General features: G+C 48.4%; 1 protein-coding gene across 1 annotated transcript; it reads left to right on the top strand.

Moving 5' to 3' along the window:
- Positions 1–416: 416 nt before the first annotated feature.
- On the top strand, positions 417–17392 carry LOC1281555 (homeotic protein empty spiracles). The gene is made up of 3 exons (XM_061644030.1): positions 417–2213; positions 14882–15036; positions 16547–17392. The coding sequence occupies exons 1-3, from the start codon at positions 1301–1303 to the stop codon at positions 16748–16750; spliced, it is 1272 nt and encodes a 423-aa protein (XP_061500014.1). The 5' UTR covers positions 417–1300; the 3' UTR covers positions 16751–17392.
- The last annotated feature ends 2568 nt before the right edge of the window (positions 17393–19960 follow it).

Genomic DNA, 19960 nt, shown 5'->3' on the forward strand with positions numbered 1-19960 from the left:
GCATACATACACAGGGCAGCAGCGGTAGTACTATCAACCAACCGGGCCAACCAATGGCGGATTTGTGTGGAAGCTTTCCCCCCTTTCCGAGAAATCGGTCCCGTTTTAGCTCCGCCTTTTTTGCGCTCTCGTGCGCTCTCCGCTCAGCAAGAGGCGACCCGTTGGGGGAGAGTAAGTCTTTATTTTCAATACCACCCTACCGGTAGGGGTGTGTGTGTGTGTGTGTTCGCGCAATAATCATGCGCTTTATGTGTGCGAAGCAACGCAACAAAAACAGGGCAACAGAACGCGCAAAAAAAACACTTTGAGCAAGCGCTAATGACACTGTTTTATGGTGTGCAGGACGGACGGTGTTGGTTTTGGCAGCCACCCCTGGTTGCCGTAGCAACCGCACGTGAACGGGGGGGGGGGGGGGGGTTCAATCGCATGTTCGATTGTTTGCGTGAGCTAACGACCAACGCGCAACAACGGCACGGCCGATATTATTGGGGGCTGCCGGTGTAGCAAAGGAGCCGCATTTTTATTATGTGTTGAGCGTTCGTGGAATATGGAGCGCCACATTCGTGCGTGCGTGCGTGCGAGTGAAAAAGCGAGTGTGTTGTGAGTGTGTATGTGTGTGAGAGAGGAAAATAGAGAGAGAGAGCGAGAGCGAGAGCATTAAAATCATCCTTTTACTATGGATTGAAGGATTGAAGATACAGATGCTGATGAGGTTATAATGGTTCGAATTGCGAACGTAACTGCGCTCTCTCACAGTAATGGCAAGTAGTGGCCAGGCATTTTTGTGGTTTTTGCTGTTCTAGTGCCTGCGCTGGTAGGCGCACTATCGGCAAGGAAAAGCCCTCATCCCCCTCCGCCTTCTCCCACAAGCCATAAAGACGCGCGAATGGTCGCGGTTCGTTGCGTGCCCCGTGGCTAGAGCGTGGCCGTGTGGAAATGTAATGTTTAAAGTGAATTCATGGACACTGGAATGTGGCATTGTTCATTTGCCTCCAGCTGGGACACACAGGGAGCGTTTATTAGTGTGTGTCGAGTCCCTGTGGAACGTTTGCATAATGAGTTTCACGTGTAGTTTGTGAGTTGCGTCGATACAGTGCTCTGTATCGACATAATACAGTGTTTTGGCAGCAGTTTAGTATGGTGTAGTGAAACATTTAGGAACACAAAAACATGGCGCGATAGTTGAACATGTAATCTTCAAGTGATAGCAATAAGTTTGAAAGTGTGTTACAGTTTTAGGACAGCCGCAGACAGTATTGAGAGTGCTCCAAGAAGGCGTTGACACTGCACGGGTACACCTATGGCAGCGGCACTCATAATGGCGCTGCCCACACATAAGCCTCGCATCGGTTTCAGCATCGAGTCGATCGTCGGAAGCCAGAAGCGGCAGTCACAATCGCCTCCACCGCCATCGCACTGTTCGCCGCGCAGCGAGTCGTCCGAGCGGCCCCTGAGTCCACCCGGCGATGGCAGTCACTTGCCACCGGAAGCGCATCCCGCGCTGTTCCGAGCGTATCCGGCGGGATGTCATCAGCCTTTACCTCACCAGCGGGCCTATCTGTTGCAGCGGCAGCAGGAGCAGCAGGCCCGTGAGCTGTTTGCACTGAGGGAAAGAATAGCGCAAGGATCGACCGGAACACCACCGCTGGAGTTCCGCGGCGAGCCGGACCGCGCGCGTTGCCAGGACTCCCCGTCAAGCCTTCCCGGCGAGGGAACTCCGAATCGGTCCGGCTCGTTGCGAATGATTGATTTGAGCAGCAATTCTAGTCGCAGTTCACCACCACCCGCTACACGGTTGTCTCCCGAGTGTGAAGCGAGGAATGCTCATCCGCGATCACCCCACCACTCTCCAGCGCCCTGCGCCGCGAGTCCAGCGACGAACAAAGGCCCCATCATGGTGCCGGGCATACCGGCCGGCTTGGTACGCCCGTTTCCGATGGCACCGAACGGTGACCCGTTGAAGCCGATGCCCCCGTTTATGGGCGGAAACAGTGCGGCCGAGCTGGCAGTTCAGGCGGCCCACAACCAGCAGTTTCTGGCCGCCCAGTTCCAGGCGGCGTTGGCCCACGTGCACGGCCAGCACGGTGGGTTCGGCGGTCATCCGGCCCATCTGCACAACCATCCTGCCAACATGCCGCGCGAAAGTTACCCGCTCTATCCGTGGCTGCTAAGCCGGCACGGTAGAAATGTGTTTCCACCCCGGTTTCCAGGCAGTAAGTATGAAGTTTGGTGCCTAAACCTATCGATTCTGAACATTAAACGTGAAACTAAATGCATGGTCACCGTACGTGGTGTGAGATTAAAAATAAATATTATTCTTATTTCGCACCCGATACGATCAGCTTAAAGTCACGCGAAACAACAGAAACGGGGAAAACCTCGTCCGTCAAAATCTCAGTGGGTCGTTTTCGTTTTTGATCGTTGTTGCCAGATAGGGCGTTAAACTCACACCGAAGCGGGGAAAACAGAGCCCAAACGCGGAGGTTTGTTTATTAACAAGGATTAACACGGAGCGGGCGCAGAGTTTATGGCATCAAGTCAGTGTACCCGACTTTAAAGTGTGCTCGATTTTAATTGAGTGATAGATTCGAATGCACTCCCAACTCGTGAGGGGTTTGCAGGGATAGGGACAAACAACAGCGACAACAGCGTGATCGCGTTCCACCGCAGCAGATCGTTAGAGTCCCGGGCAACTACCGCGTACTTCGGCGTTTAATGTGAGAACCTTCAACAGGGGCCGAGTCAGAGCGGCTAGCGGACTGAAGTTCCCGGGACAGATGTCGCGATTGGTGGAACCCAGGAGAGGGAACCCAGGGACACACATCCGCACAGGACCGAATGCGGCATCTGATGGTCTCATTTTGATTGACACCATGGGCACATTGTTTGTCATACGGCTGTGTGTTGTGCAGGCAGTTGACAGTACGAACGATTGCGTGCGCTGCCGGGTTTGCTAGTGCTAGGGCAGACACCAAGGGGAGGCGAAGGTTTTGTAACGAAAGAGAGAAACGGATAAAGTAGCTGCGGGTATAATGATGCGCTATTGTTGAATGCGGCTGATTGAGCATTGAGGGGTAGGTTGCTGAGAGTACCTCAATGAATGGTTTTAGAATTTAATTAGCTGAAAAATGAACCATTCTTGCGCGAGTATATGAGAGTTGCTCCATTTCTGGAGTCAAAATTGGCATTTAAATGGTTTCAATAGTTCATTTGGCCATTTGTGCCGATCCTTTGTGCTAAGCTGCGTACGGATATGGCTCACCTTCTTAGAGAATAATTGTGTGTTATATAGCCTCATGGGAAATTTAGCTATTTCTATTCACAGCAGTTTGTTTTCAACTTTTCTACACATGATATTGGTATTGATAAAGAAACTTCACAAAGACTTTTTTGAAACTTCACAAAGACTTTAGAATGTATGAGCAACAGTTGAAAATCTTAAGCAACACCAATACTCCTTTGTAATAAGACTCGAATTGCGCAACCGGAAGTGCTCAGGGCTCTGATTAGTCATGCCCGAACCGAAAAGGCAACAATTTCGTTCCACTTTTTCCTTCGCCAGACATCCGGACGCCCGGGCGAAAAGCGCAAGGTTCTTTCTTTCTTTTTCGTATCATTCCAATTTGACGCCATTTAGCCTCGTCTCGTTGCGAGAGGGCTCAAGTGGCGAGGACACCGAAAACAAACCCTGATCGCTGATGGTGGTCGCCACGGGCCAGTTTTTTTGGCGGTGGCCGTGTAGTTTGGCGGTCCATATCAAAGAAAGCCGTTCCGGTAGCACCGAAAGAAAGCCGAAAGAAAGGGAGGAAAAACCCGACTGATGAAACGTTTAATATTGCAGGGATCATCTGCAAGGGGGCTGGTGGGAAGAATTGCGCCACACGCGAAGAAGGTTTGCGGAGAAGGTTTGAATAACTAATTGGTATAACAAGGAAGTATTTTCAAGTGACAGTGAAAAAAACCAAACGCAAGAACACTGATACATATTTAGACCCATCGGAACATCTGCAGACGGACCACCGTGTGATAGCGGCCAAAGAAAGTGTACGAAGTGTACGTGCGTGTGTAGGAAATGAAGAAGAAAAAAGGGACATGTTGCTTTTCTTCACTTTAAACAAATGCTGACACGGTCGACGCAGGCGTAAGTAGAGCAGCGAGGCCGTTGGCTCACACGCAACATTGCCTGCAATGGGACATAATTTACTGTTTCAGGGGGGAACAATGTCAACCGTCGGTGGCGTCGGTTGTCGACGAAGTCCCAAACAAGCTAACGCACCGGTGAAGGCGATGGTGAAAGATGAAGATGATTCGGGCAACAGATAGTGAAGGGTCGTTGGTTTTGGCCGAGGGATGCAGATTTTGAGGCCGCTCAAAAGTTCAATAATTGAGCGTGTAACGAGTCACCGAGCCGGGGCTGACGGTTTGTACTCATTTCGTCCCATTTAAAATTCCATAAATCTTGCCGGCCGAAACATTGCGAACAGAACAGGGGGCGTTGATGACAGGGCCGGGAGTCACATTACCCATTGGAGGGTCGCACCAAATGAAGTGGCTAGCAGAACAGTGGAGTGAATATAGGATGGGAATCAGACTGTCTAAGCTGACTGACACATTGGGTGATAATCTTTAGGTTCATTTTATTCTGTTTTTTTTTTTTTGGAAAATCTTAATGCTACTGTGTAAAAGTGATTGATTTTTGGTGTGCGCATTGAATCACTTTCACATTGATAAAATCAGCTCGACATAATCGCAAACACTGCTGCAAAGTTGGTCGCTAGCGATGAACCTGACCTGTTCGCTGGTTTGTTTGTTGTTCGCTGCTCGGTGTCGATATGGTGATGACATTGGTTAAGTACAATATTGGCGCATTTCGTTGTCCCATTTTTTTGTTTCGCATGCCAAAGTGTCGGCGAACGATGGCTGGGTTCGCAAAAATAATAAATCAATATTTATGGCTCAACGGAATCGAGCAGGCGAGTCTGGGTAGGAATGCCAATAGAAGTGTGAAGTAGGATAGTTTGCATGTTCTGCTTTGTAGTGCCTTGAAGTTGTAGGTTTAGGCAGTTTTAGTGAACGAGGTATGTTGAGGAGTACGTTAATGATTGAAGTAATTTGAATGCTGAAGAAGGTGGGTTTGTACTCTCTGGAACAGTTCTTTATGTTTTTATAATTTATAAATTGGTATTCCTTATAAATTTGGAGATTCTTAAGTAAATTCTTCCTCCTCATTTAAAGGAGGACGCTCCTCAATTGACTTTTGACATTAAGTTGTGGTAATTACCTCCACAAATTGTTCCTCCAAAAATCTCAACAACTTTACATAAAACCGGACCGGAACCTTGACTTTTCGCCAGCTTAAAAAGTCATTTCCTTAGCCGCATTAGTCGGGCACCCGCGCACCAGTGCGAGCGAAGGTGTTATCGACACGTCTCTACCATCACCAAGCCTATTATTGTGCACAAAACCAGTGTCCACCGAGCCGGGATTCCTGGGATGAGGGGAAGCATGGAAAGCTAACGAATTAGCAAACCGCTCAGCCTTTCGCCCGGGCTAAACGCTCCCTGTTCCGCCCCGAAAGAGTGTTGTAAGGCGAAAGCGCGCGGTGCGTATGAGAATTCCAATTAGTCGACCATCAATTCCCGGGCCGGTGAGACGCTGGCGGTAAAGTTAAGATCACCGTCCCAACTCTTGCATGTTTTGATGTCGTCTGCCACCATCGACACACAGGCACACACACACACGGTCAGTCTCGGCACAGCCCAATGAAGCAAAGGACGCAAACCAAGAGCGCTAAAAGACGATGTCGTCTTCGCCGACCATGTAGGAGGTGTTCGGTGTGCGTGCGTGCGTGTGTGTGTGCGACATGCATAATTGACAGTAGCTATTAACGCGCGACGAAATGCTGCTGTCCTGGCTGGCGTGTCTTAAGGTGGCGCACAGGGTTGGCGAGCCAGGACCGGAGCGGAGCGCGCACGAGCGTGTGTAAAGGCCAGCGTAAACGAAGCAATTTGCCTTCCGGGCGAGAGCGCAGAAGAAAAAATGATGCATTTTTCGCCAGATTTAACAAGGTAGGGTGTGGCAGGGAGTCGGCAATAGTAGTAGTAGTAGTTTCAGTAGAAGCTTGGCCCCGAAACCTTCAACAAGCTAATTACTCATCGAAAAGTGAGAAATATAAATTTTCTGTTCTGTGGCCACACTCCTTGGGGAAGCATCGTTCTTTGCGGGCGGAGTGTCGGTGGAAAGCAAAGGCAGACAGGGGAGAGAAGGCCTACTGGCCTGCCCGAGAGCATAGAGAGCATAAAGGCAAACAAAAAAAAACAATAAAAGAAACACAGCCACACAAACGAGCGGCGATGAACGAGCAAACGGACAATAATTAATTAGTTTACATCGGTACGGTGAGGCACGCCAGGGACGACGACACGACGACAAACGGGAACTGAGGGAGAGTGGGGGTCGGGCAGCCCGCGAAAAGGTGTTTTCATATATCAGTGCGTATATAAATAAAGATAATCTACACGCCACACGTTCCGTTGTGGACAACTGCACCGCGAACTGGCTGCGAGCATCTTTGGACCATCGCTTTCGACTATTTACGTCGCTCCGTCGTTCGTTGTTGTTTTTCTTTGCCTGGTCAGTTTACCACCTCGTTAGGCTTCGGGATGGGTCCAGAAGATCGGACAGGCTGTTGGACGGAGCATGTTCCCTTTCATTTCTCTTTGTCGCTCTCTCCTCACCAGAGAGAGAGCAAAAAAAAGGTGAACGTTCCCTCCCCTTACTTAAGCGGGGGCGTTTAAAATCCATAACACATTTATCGCGCGCTCACCCTGCTCATAATAAAAATGATTAGTGAGATCTTATTTTGCTGAGGACTCGGAAGCCATCGGGAGAAGGCCTATGCATTGCGTGCCGAGGCTGAGGTGTTGTTGCCGAGGTTGCTGAGCATGAAGGCCAGGAGGGCCTGGAGTCGGTTGACGTTGGCAGCTGGAGCTGGACCCAAGGAGTTTCATCCGAAAAAAACAGACGGCAGAAAAGAGTACCGAGTGAACACGCAATGCTTATGTCCACCTTGCTTCCCCACCCCCTTCCGTCGACCGTATAATGCACCGAACTTGTTGCCGGTCCGGTTGCTCGCTTGTCGGAGATTTGTTTTGTGATGCGTTCGTGTTTTGCGTGCATCTTCCAGCGCGTGTTGAAAGATGACTTCTCCTCCTCCCTGCCGGACGGTTTGGCGTGTGAAGACACCCCGAACACGTGTCATTTGAGGAAACGAGGTTCGATCCGTGAACGCCCGCTAGTGTGGAATGCAAGGTGATCGTCTAGCGGATCCTGGGTAAATAAAACAAATTTATGGAGCGCGATTAATGTGGGTAAAGTTTTATTATTTGCCTTTTAATCCACCTCCAAACCCTGCCAGCTGGTAACAGTTATGGTCATTAGATAGGGATAGAGATGCTGTGCAAGTGTGCGCGGTTTCCTAGGATCAATCGAAGTACGGGCAGATGAGGAACAGTTTGTGTTTTTATGTCGGCAGTACAATAACAGTCGAGCCTTTCTAATCGTTAGCTTGTTTGTTTGCTTCTTCGGGGCTTTTTTTCGATCTCTCGCTCTCATGTGTTACTTCATCGTTCCATACCTTAATACGATATCCGTATCGTTTGATTGGTAATTTATGACGTCTGATTGCATCGATCGATGCTCTCTGTGCAGGTCTGGAGCGGGCAGACCATTTCAGCAATCAGTCGTTCCAACGTCCCGACCTTTTTCGGTACGATCGTAATTGATCCGCATCTGACTGGCTGGCTGACCGGCCGGTATCTTGATATCGTAATTAGGAAATCAGGTCGAACCAGTTCAGTACGATACGTATCATTGAGCTAACACTGATCTCGGATCGCGGATAAGAACAATAAACATTAATAAAGTGCCTCGTTGGATGCACTTGCGTCGCTAATTAGGGATTGCACGAACGATCTCGACCACTGCTTGTTAGCTCTGTTTTGCTTGAGCGTTTCTGTGTGTGTCTTTGCGCATGCTGTAAGGCACACAGCATGATGATTGCACAACTTTGCACTGGCGGGGACGGTGTGCCGGACCGAAATCAGCAAGACACACACACACACCGGCTGCCAACGGGTGCCCGGTAATGACGCGTTCCCTTCCGCGCAGCTAATCAAATCAATTTGCAACCCAAACGAGCCACGAGCGTCGTTTGTGCGGCCAAAGCCGCGCGCGTTTGGGGGGGAGTTTGTTTGCTTTAGATGCAGTGTGAAAAACGCAAATCTCCCGAAATGGGGTTGGACAAGTAGCGCAAGTATGCTGCAGCTGCTGCTCTAAGCCGCCAACAATCCAAGCAGTCCCCCGATGTGCGGGGAGCGTCTCGAGGGGCCCGTTCCAAACCGGCGAAAGGGAAAACGGTCCCTCATTGGAACACGGCCGGCCGTGCCGTGATCGTGACGCACTCGAATGGGGTCAACGATTGTGTGCATATTATTATTAAATCAATTTTCTGCGAAATTCTACCGGCAGCAAATGGTCGCCCGCGTGGTCCTGGGCTAGCGGGTGTGCAACTGGTGATGGTGTTGAGCAAAGCCAGCAACCACACGCGCAATTGCAAACGGCGGGAGTACAGGGGTACCAGTGAGACAACAAATTCATTAGTATCATAATTAAGCCGGAGCTGGTCAGCCACTGCCAGTCGGCGGGCATGATTGCGCGAGCCTGGGCTGGGGTTAGGGGCGATTTTCGCGAGCAATTGATCGTGATCTGGTCGTGATCGGAGACGAGATTCCATCTTGGTGCTGCGGCCGGCATGGGGCGACGTGGTTGCTGCCGCGTCTGCTCAAGCGAACTCATGTGGGCACAATTATTTCCTCTTATCTTCATTGCTCTTAATTGCTACCAAATTAGAGATAATTTAATTAAACGCTGGCCGTTTTGCGATATCGTGCGGATTGCAACTGCTGCGAGCGGCGATTACTTGAGCGTTCGATTACGTGCAAGTTGGGGCTAAGCGTAGGAAGCGTTTTATTACTTTCCACTAGGACTCAATGAAGGTTGATAGAATATTAAGAAAATTCAAATGATGTAGTAGGGGTTTTTCTACACTCAACGTTATGAAATACTTTTTGCCTTGCGTGAGAATAATATTTCTATTGAAAGGATGTTCTAAGACATCATGAATCGATCTCTTCATCCCATAGAATGATATATAATTCTGCTCGATTGTTATATTTTCAATCATCAAATCTTGATTGGAAAAATGCAATCCCTGCTGCCCGCTCGGCACACATGTATATTGCACTATTTACACTAACCCATTCGCGGGTTGATAAGATAATAAAAAATACAACAACCCTGTTACAAATCTATTAACCCACCGCAAGAGGCAAGCAGCACGCGGGTTAAACGAAATGAGCAGGCAAGCGAAACAAAGGCCCGCGGAACAGTAGAATGAAAATGGAAATTATCATGTTTGCACTTACCGCGTACCCGCGCACCGCGGTTGCACTGGCTGCATACCGGGCCGGCAAGGTTGGCAGTTAATTTAAGCGTTGCGTTATTTGAGGCTCCACTCTTTTCGGTCCCTGCACCAAGGAATCGGGGAGGGAAGATGAAAGAGAAAACACACGACACGTAAAGGCAAAGCACGTCGTTCGCGTCCTGCGTCCTGTGTGTGTGTGTACGTGCATGTAATGTGCATCACGATTAGTGCACATTATGCACCGAAATCAATCAAATTAAGCATCGTTAAGCGAGCTCCGGTACCCACCATGGGCACCTGAACGTCGCTGTGTGTGTGTGTGTGTGCGGGATCGATCGATGCCCTTGCTCGCCCTCCTTGCCTTACCACGGGGCATTTACCAAGCAGAACACGCACCGCACTCATTAAAATCGGGCCCTTGCCCGAAGAGCACTGGCTCGCAAACCCCGTCCGTACCCGATTCAAGGGCTGTAAAGGGAGAGAGAGACGGGTGGTGCGGGTGGAGGACCGGCAACGGACCGGCCGAAGTAACGCACGTCAGCGCGCCGTGGAAAGGAAACACCATTATCAAAATGATGGACAATCGAAGTAAAATGATCGCCTTCGGGTCGGCACGGATGTTGATGGGCCGGTACCTCACATGCTATAATTACACCGCCATTAATGCGATGCGATCGAGTCGCCATTTCGCTCTGTCGTGCTGCTCTCTCTCTCTCTTTCTCTCTCTCTCTCTGTCCGTTTCTCCTTCATCCTCTGCCACCCCTTTGGCGGTCAATTTGAAGCCTTTGCAGTGAAACGACAAAAAGGGTTGCTTGTTAAAACGGTGGGCAAATGGGGTGCGAAAGGGGGGGGGGGGGGGAGAACAGGGAAGCATACCGACCCGGGCCAGGTTGTTTGCACTAGCTGGAATTGCAGTTGTTGTTGGTAATTTCTTGAGCACTCTTCCTGCACACACACACACACCCGGCGACCAGACTCACATTCCATTTTCGCGCGCTGCTTTGTGCTTGTTCAATTTGTGCGAATATTTGCGAATTAATTCCTTCGCCGTGGTGGCAAGGTCTCGCCCTCTGGTACACTGCAGTGTTTTCTGCAAAAAAGGGAGTTTCTGTTTTCGCAGCTTTTAACCGCGGCGCTGCGAAACAGGCGCGGTGAGCGGCAGATTTTCGTCGTTCCCTTATTTCGTGCGGTGGTAGAAGGAAATAATTGGAATCAATTGCTGAACACTTTACACCGACCTCGGGTGAGAGAGAGAGAGAGAGAGAGAGAGAGAGAAAGAGAGAGAGAGAAAGAGAAAAACAGAGAGAGGGAGAGCTGCAAATGATGGGAATAATCAACCGCAATGTCCTGTTGTTGCGTCCGGTGTCATGCACTTGCAAACACAGACACACAGTCATTTGCGATCGATTATTATGCACCCAGGGTTTTGCAGACGCTGGTTATGTGTGATGTGACGATCAGCTAATGCGATATTAATCACTGAGAGGTTCGCTTTGTTTCGGGCGGACGTGCGGACGGGCCAGCATCTCACCCGACGGCTGCGGTGTTGTTGGTCGAGCGCCAAGCAGACAATGTTGCGACCTCGCCAATGGCTCATTAGAGCGTTGCGGCAGCGGGGACAGCTGTCAGGATGACATTTACGTGCGCACCATCCATCAACATCTGGCACCCTAGGAATGGCCGTTGCTGATTTTAGGAACCGGCCGTCCGGCAGACGGTTCCGGGCAGCGGAAATTAGCATCAATTGAACGGTTAACCTCGATCTGTCACAGAGCCGTCGGCGATCGATCGAGCGGTGTCCTGTTTTTGTGCTTCAACAAAACAAAAACACAAAAAAAGTATTTCCAGTGCACTATGGAGTGGCGCACGGTTTGCAATACGGGGTCATGGATAAAGTGAAGAGGCCCTCGAACGAACAAACAACGGCCAAAACGCCTTCCATTTGGCCTTTTAGTGTTCAATTATAAAGCCATTAATCAAAAGCTAGTGAAGTTCTGTCAGGTTCGAATTTGTTTGCGCTTCGCCCGGGGGGGTCGGGAAGGGTGCCCCAAGACTTCCTGCAATCCTGCAAATAGCTTCCAGTGGGGCAGGATTTGTTTTGCTGCAGGTTTTGTGCCTGTTTTTTTGTTGTGTGTGGAATGATTCAAACATTTGTTTGGAAACGGACTGAAACGATGGAACGTACAACCCGATTTGGCATTTCAATTGGAATGTTTCGTAGGACCCTCCTGTGCGAACAGGCGGTGACAGGCTGCATGGTTTGAGCCACGGGCAATTGAAGCACTCTTGCAGTGCTAGAATTTTGGGTTGGAGGTGGCGTTTTGCGTGCTCGATTTGTGTACATTTATGTCGGAATTATGGATTTTTGCTAATGCGCCTGCTGGCATAGTTTGATCGGGCGTTTCTGGGGGTCGCAAGCTATCCCGATACACAATGTTTTTGCAGGCGACGACTTTGAGTTGATCGTGCAGGCGACGATCTTTTGTTTGAGACAAAAGATGCTCCAGAATGTTGATAGTTTCCAACTTTAGGTCCAAATATCGAGGAAGTGTGACAACTGTACTCTTCACACTGGCAAGCAGTAGATCTCACAGTTTGATAAAAATAAAATCACTCTCTTCGGTAACCCCACCATTCCAAAACCCACAATTACGCTTCGCGCAAGCCGATAGCATCTTGCGATTGAATGACTTCATTAAATAACGTACTTAATCCGATGCCATGCAAATTGTGTGTTTGCATCGCCCGGGCTCAACATCTGCAAACACCGATCGTCTCGCACTTTCCCATCACGAAACGTGCGCAATCGGTACGGGACGACGGTTTTGCTTGCGCTTATCGTTCGTTTGATCGTTCCCCGCTCGGAGTCCTGCTCGGAGTGATCGATCGGTGGGAAACCGGTTGCCTTGGGTTGCCGTCGCAGCAGTGCCACTTGCCATTGATTAGGGGCGTGCGTAATCAGCCACCGGTTGCGGGTTTGCTTACATTAACCCAACAGCGTAACACAAACACTCACACACACACGGACACACTCAGACGCTCAGATCGATTTTTCCTTAACGCTTGCGTTTAGTGCCAATTAGTAGATTAACTATTTATTAAAACTCATTAGGCATGACAAGCAAAGTGACAAGTTTATAAAATATTGCACATAAAACGCAGCATGTGATTGCCATGTGTGTATGTGTATGTGTGTGTGTATGTATGTGTGTGCAAGGAGGTATGGGTACGGTGTGTAATGATACCACTACACCCAGAGCGATCACAATCATCCTTGACTGGTGGCTGTGGCGTCAGCGTGCCGGCTCCCGATGATGGCCCGATGGTCGCTCGGTAATGTGCCGCACGTATGGAGTCGCTCCGGGTGACACATCGGACGATTGGCTGCCGTTTTCTGCCCGGCCCGGCGAGATGCAACGTGCAACAGCCATATAATGGCGGGCAAGGAGGGAAACTGCACCCGGGCCCGAGCCCGAGTCGGTCTGCTGCGATCATTAACGGTTTTGCGATAAATTAGTCCCCTCGCACTTCTCTCCTTCCCTTTCGCCCTCGCTGTGATAGGAAACCGATTAAGAAACTGTTTATTAAAGACCAATTCTTTTCTCGTTTTCATCATCTCACTGTACCGCCCCACCATTGGGGACCGTGGGCAGAGCTCCGAAGCGTAAACCGGACGAACGAGCGGCGGTGCGCGCATGATGGCCCGCGATGGTCAGCTCACGGCGCTGCACGTGGTGGAGCCTTGGTTGCATGGGCTGCATTGGGTGAGCGACGTGGTAGCCTCGTTTAAAGATACGTTTTTTTTTACCGTGCTGCATCTCATTCGTCTCCCCCTTTCAGTCTCCCCCCCTCCCTTCCCCTTATCGATGCAAATGTATGCATCATAATGATGTGTAATTATTTAATTATATTGTATTTTATAGAGAACAACCGATGGGGTAGCTTTGGTTGCGCACTCGGCCGCGGACCGGTGGCAGCATTGTTGAGCGGCTTTTGTGCACAGGGAGCGAAGGGAGCGGAAGGTAGCGGCGTGACGAGGGACAGGAAAACCCAAATACCAAACATGGAGCGAAACCGCAGATGCAAATCGAGCCTGTTGGGCTGTTGATTGCCTTCCGATTGATGCTGATGTAGGTGGGGCTTGGATTTAGATTGGTTGTGTACGCTCTAGTGATTGAAGGGTAGCATTGAAAGCATTTCAATATCTGCTTTAAGCGCAAAAAGAGAAATAGCGTTTCCAATAAGCACTCTCTCCGGAGTTTGGAAGCTTTAAAAACACATACGCCTATCAACTATTTAGCCATCCATTTAGCCGCACGATTGGCACGCATTCAATTGGTTTTGTCAGAAATTAGATCATCAAACAAATCAACTAGACACGTTTTGGGGGCATTTGTAGGCAGGTTCGGTTCGAATGCAGTTTTTTTTGTTTCGTTTTCCTTTATTTTCTTCAAACCTCGTGCTAGCCTCAAAATTACGGCGTACACTTTCCTGGATTGCTTTCTTCGCTGCTCGCCGGAATCACCTTTAGGCGAGCACGAACCGCTTTTTCCGCTACTCGAAATCAAATCTTGCACGCAACTCGCCAACACAGCAGAACCCCTAAACGGAATAGGCTAAGCAGCCAATACACACACATACACATACAAACACGTACACACCAGCTCGTCCACACAGTTCTCGTCCTGACGTCCATCAAATCGGCTTGTTAGTAAATTATCACATCGCAGCCAAAGTAAACTCCTCATAAACATTAGGACATAATGGAGGCAAGCGTAGAAAATCGTGAAAACGTTATTATCGTGGCACGCAGTTTTTTTCCACCCCTTTCTTTTCTTCTGTTTGTGCCCCAATCTACCCTGCCCTCGCGCTCACGTGACGCAGCCAGAACGAGGGATAAACGGGGGTTGAAAGAGAAGCGTTTCGAATTTCGATGCTCAGCTCGCATTCCCCGGGACAGCTGACAGTGCCCTCCGGGCGTCGTCGCTTGGTTCGTTCGGTCCGGTCCGGTCGGTGGGAATTATCAGGCAAATTACCTTCCTGTCAGTGTTCGTCCCGTTCGTGGCCGTGGTTTGCGCCCGGTTGGCGACGCAGTGCCCTGCTGGTGTATTTGGAGTTCTGGTTGAAGGTTCTGGTCAGCAAGGGTAAGTCTTCTAACGAGAATGGCCTCCCATTGGAATGCCATCATCGCAGAATGCCCTCGAGAAGATGGAGCCTCTTTTGGTGGGGTTTGGGACTCTAAGGAAGCTGATTGAAAGTTGCCTTTTTTGGAGCAGAGAGAAAGAAAGATTAGCTTAAGAGGTAGAATTGAAACTATGAGTAATGCGTCCAAGTAAATACCGAGTCTGAAGATGTCTAATGTCCAGCTCTGCTCTGTTTCTTCCCTTTCCTCGGCAGGCTATTTGCTACCATTTCGCAAACCCAAGCGAGTCCGGACGGCCTTCTCGCCATCGCAGCTACTGAAGCTGGAGCATGCCTTCGAGAACAACCACTACGTGGTTGGAGCGGAACGGAAATCGTTGGCGCAGTCTCTAAGCCTCACGGAAACGCAGGTAAGCTAAGCGGCATGATTTGAAAGATTGCATATAAAAGAGTTATTTCTAATATTCCATTTTATGGAAGAGAGTAAGAATACTGCGACGAAGACATGATTATTTTGGTTTTAAACATAGAGTTGCCTTCCAAAATAGGGTTAAAGTAGATGTCTGCAAATGTTAACCCAGAAATGAGTTCTTCTCACTTACAGCCTAACAGAACAGGAGTAACTTAATACAGAACATCTTTCCGTTACGTCTATTGTCATTTATTACGTTTTTATCCCTTGCTGCAAAATGAACTGCCACAGTTGTCACTGCCACAAAACAGATTACCCCCTAGCCGAAACTTGGAACGTGCACCGCTTTGCGAAACGAGCGTGCTAAAGGGCAGAGCTAGGAAGCCCGTTGCGCGACCTCGCTCCCTGCAGCCAAGCAGCCGAGGATGATGATGGCAATTTTCCCTCCATTTTATTGGATTGGTTCAAAATTTGATCACGTCCCGGTGACGACTTCCTTCCCTGTTCGCCCTCGTTTTTCCCCTGTTTTTGTGTCCCCCTTTTTTCCCATCCCTGCTGCACGCAGAGATAAAATAAATTGTTAGCACTTTGTTGAACAAATATTCGCAATCTGCCAGCCATGGGGTATCACGCTTAGGGGCAAAAGTGTGCCAGTAAATAAGGACGATTTGCTGCCGGGGTCGGCGGAAAGGCGAATCGTTACTTTATCTTTCACTCGCTCTGCCGCTCTCACTCTCCTGCTCTGGTACTAGTTCGCTTTCTCACTCTTTCTCTAGAGAATTACCGAGCCACTTGCGGGAGGAAAATATGAAAAACCGCGTCAAACTCCCCCATAATAAACGGCGATGGCGGTGAACGGCATGGAACGGTTGGCGGTGCCGAAAAGGGATGCTGAAATAACATTGAGTTTGGCAAGTTGTTGTCGGTTCCACTTTCCTCTGCGCATTTATCGTTTGTGGTTGGTTGATTATGAACCGTCCCGTCCTTCCGGCATGGTATATCCTGCGCTGGGAGGGTTGCCATAATTGGAGTAGTAATAAAATGGAGGATAAGGTAGTTAGCAGTTAATGAAATGCGTATCAATTCCCCTAGTGGCGTAGGATCGGTGTTTTGTTGCGAAGGGTGAAAGCGATAATTTCCAGCAGGGAGAGGAGAAGCTAAGGATTCGCTTAAAGGTTTGATTGAGGAGAGAGTTGCTAAAACAGAGTTTTAGTTTACTTTTTGAACGCTGGTGGTGTATTTACCCAACGTAGTCCTAAAACAGCAATAATATGTAAAACATAAGAATACAATATCAATTCTTATATTGTGAGATAAATGCTTTCAACGCGTCCAATTCCTCCCTCCAAACTGCTACTGATAATCGTTTACGGACACGTGGCACACATACAAATTTAATGATCCATGCAGGAAATGAAGTGATTTATCGAGGTTAAGCATCCATTTCTCGGGTAGTCGCTCACGTTCTGATCAGGAGCTCTGGTTTACTCTTCCTTTTTTCTTTGTAGGTCAAAGTATGGTTCCAGAACAGGCGCACCAAACACAAAAGGATGCAGCAGGAAGAGGACGCCAAATCGAACGGAGGCAGCGGTGAGGGTGGCCGAGATGGGCGCCACAGCCCGGGCTATGAGGAGGACGATGAGGACGAGCTTATCGATATGGAAATGGACGATGAGTGTGGCAGTGATGAGGACGAGCAGGAGCATGGATGATGGAGTGGAGTATAGTGAAGCAAATATTACTGCGTGTTGACAATTAATAGAGCCCGCTCAGCCGAAGATGGTTGCTGCTGATAACTGTGTGAGTGTGAGTGCTCTTGGTGAGCACGCTTGTACGTCAGGATAATCAACTAATCCGATTGTCGAAATGACTGGTGGTCACAGTTGTAATGAAAGTTCCTCCCTGTTGTATTTCGTTGGTAGCTTAGCTTAATGGATTTAATTGAATTGACTCGTATGCAGAAGACAAAGGACCTGTAGCGCGTGTCCTACTCAAGGAGTAAATGTAAACGGATTTCATTTGGAACAGTAAATGGAAGTCTAACAATAAGTTTGTGTGTAATTTAGCTGTCATCTGCAACTCGTTCGTTGAGTCACACAACAAGTATGTGCCAAACGATAAGATTTTTGTAAAGTTATCTAACGAAGCGTTTAGCGATTTAAGATGAGGTAGATAGATAACAAAGTAACATAAATAAAATATTATTTATTACCATGATCTGTTTCGTTGCTCTGCTAGTTTGTTTGTTGTACTACACTGTGTTCTCATAATTAAACAAAAGTTCGTCCATTTAAAACAAATACTCTGTACAAACTGTAACATAAATAAAACACATTCCTGATAGTGAATTGAAAGGATATAAGTTTCAGCATAAAATGGCTTCAAATATCACAAACGGCATTGTGTGAGTGTATTGATTCTTACCCGTTTGCAATGAACTGAACCACAAGCTTCGCCCAAACTATCATACAAACTGCAGACTCCAGCGAGGGTCCAGGTGTGCAGTTACAAATAACAACTGAAGGTGGCGTTTAATGGCAAAGAAACATGAAAAGAAGTGTAGATAGATGTATGGCTCAAACACCTATAATTAGCCCTGCACCGGACGACGCTTTTCAAAGTCAAAACACTCGAATTAGTGCAGAATATGCTCAACACTCGGTGTTTTTGGGGCAGGATAGTCTTGTTTCTGTTATTACCGTTTGGCATGAAGTTTGGTGAAGGAAAACAAAAAAAAAAACAAAGGGAAACAAAAATCGCTCCACACGAAGTTACTGTGTGGGGAGTTCCATCAGGAGGAAAACGGTCGAAATCAATTTCGGGCTCCATCCCGGATCCCGACGAGCGTGAAGCTGTGGCACCAAACAAAAAAAAAAAAACAAAACAGAGCTTAAGAGGAAGCAGTCTTTGCTGGCGGAGGGTAACGGGTCAGGAAGAACACGACTGGCTGAAGAAAAAACAAAAACAGCAAGCGAACGGAACGCTGTTTTCGAAAATTACCCCACTAAGAGCCTGTAATTTAGAATCGAAAATTGATGCTCTTGTTATAATTAATTCGCCCAATAAGGCAATTTACACCAACCCCTAACCGACTTGGGTGCTTATGTTGCGAAAATAACAAAGACGATCGCAACACATCGGAGCGGCTGTGGCTGTATGCGTGTGTGTGTGTACTTGCGTTCGTAGCTTAAATACCACACTCTCATCTCACGGACCTCGAAAGCCCCGAAGCAGCATCATGCTGGCCGTATGCGAAAATAACACACAAACAGATGAACGAGAGAAAAAAAAACAACCGAAAAGTGCCTCGAAAAGTGTAAGAAACGAAACAGTAACAACTCGATGGGTACCATGCGTTTTTTTGGAGCTTCGATGGCCAGATGCCTTGCCAGTATTGGGGCTCTCCTCACCTGCAGGTGACGAACACGGAACCCGGTGGAGAGGGAAATTATTTCACCCGCTTGTTTTCCTGAGTACTTCAGGGTTTTGGGTTTCATTTTCGATCATCTAAAATTTACTACTTCCCCTCAGCAGCAGCGATGGGCGAGGGAGTGAAATTGGTTAGTAAATATGAAAAGAAAGAAACAAGCCAAAAAATGGCCCCCACAACCCCCGGCCCTCATCCGCCAAAACCGACACCTTGTCCGCGTCCAAACTGGGAGTCACGATCGATCGATCGAGCTGGATGTGTAAATTAGGGTAGAGTGGAGAAAAGAAATAAACTAGTTACCGGGTTGCAAACGGACGCAGCCCGCGACAGCCCGGTGTGGTCGCCGAAGTGCCGCAGATGGAGGAAATATTAATAACATTTCCAATAAATAAATATTGGTGATTTAATGTGAAACTTAAATATTTTTCTTGCCACGCACTTCGGCACTACCGTCGACGCAGGACCGGGACCGGAACGACCAGCACTGGCCGCACGAAACGGACGGGGGTGATAAACGGTTGTGTTGAAACATGAAGTGAAAAACCTTCCACCCTTCGGTCGAAGCGTTTAAGTTGGTGGGGTGGGTTGGGATCAGGGAGAAAAGAGTCAAGCAACCAGAGAGAAGAAAAGTCAATTATAATACGTTGTATAATCAACACTTCATAACTCATCGCTTCATGGAAAAAAAGGAAAACAGCACGAAAGTGTACGAAAGCGGAGAAACAGATGAGTGCACGGCGCGCACTGCAAATCTGGACTGCACTTCTCGTGCACAATGTGTAACAACAGGCAGCGTAAGGATGGAAAGCCGTAGGAAACAAAATTGCCCATCCGATATCCGGTTCGGTGGTACCAGGCTGCGCGACTGTTAGTGGAGGTGTTAAATCGAAGATTAAAGTATTTTCATCAACACTGGAACTTGCGGTGGTGTCGTTGGGCAGCGAGGCAGGGTGGCGGAGTGACCTGCTTGAATGGGGAAAGACGATTTGTAGCCAGTTCACATGCGCCTACGGACGCATCGGATGGCTCATTGACTATTTAATGGAGGATTTTAGGGGCGGTATACGCCAAATACCAACCCCAAGCTGTAGTTGGCGTGGTGCAAGTGTGCTTGTGTGTGTGTTTTCTGTTCATCGTATACCATTGCCAGGGTTCCCGGAAAAGCTATAAACTAATGTGAATTCATAGTTTCGGTGCCACCGACTGTGTTGCGTCTAGCATGTGCAAAGTCACGCGCATAGGCGAGGCTTTTACAGTGCGTGCAGATAAAATTAGAGTTAAAGTTTGCACCATTTTTGTGGAAATTTTACGCTTTATTATCCGAGTTAGATGAAAGAAGATGCTTAGTTATCAATGCGTCAGTAAAGGTTTTTAAAATTTATTTTATTTAATTTCTCAATCGATCACCAAACCTCCGGGATCTACTGCCATCTAAGCCAACACTATTTAACACATTTGGTGCCGTGACTAGGAGAGGCTCCTCAAGTTGCGT

This window comes from Anopheles gambiae, chromosome 2, assembly GCF_943734735.2.
Source record: "Anopheles gambiae chromosome 2, idAnoGambNW_F1_1, whole genome shotgun sequence".
In the NCBI taxonomy this organism is placed as follows: Eukaryota; Metazoa; Arthropoda; class Insecta; order Diptera; family Culicidae; genus Anopheles; species Anopheles gambiae.

Bases quoted from the DNA above. Each gene is read 5' to 3' on its own strand.
- LOC1281555 (XM_061644030.1), top strand. From the start codon at position 1,301: ATGGCAGCGGCACTCATAATGGCGCTGCCCACACATAAGCCTCGCATC. The intron at 2,214-14,881 runs GTAAGTATGAAG...TTTCCTCGGCAG, and splicing joins TCCACCCCGGTTTCCAGGCA to GCTATTTGCTACCATTTCGC. The intron at 15,037-16,546 runs GTAAGCTAAGCG...TTTTCTTTGTAG, and splicing joins TAAGCCTCACGGAAACGCAG to GTCAAAGTATGGTTCCAGAA.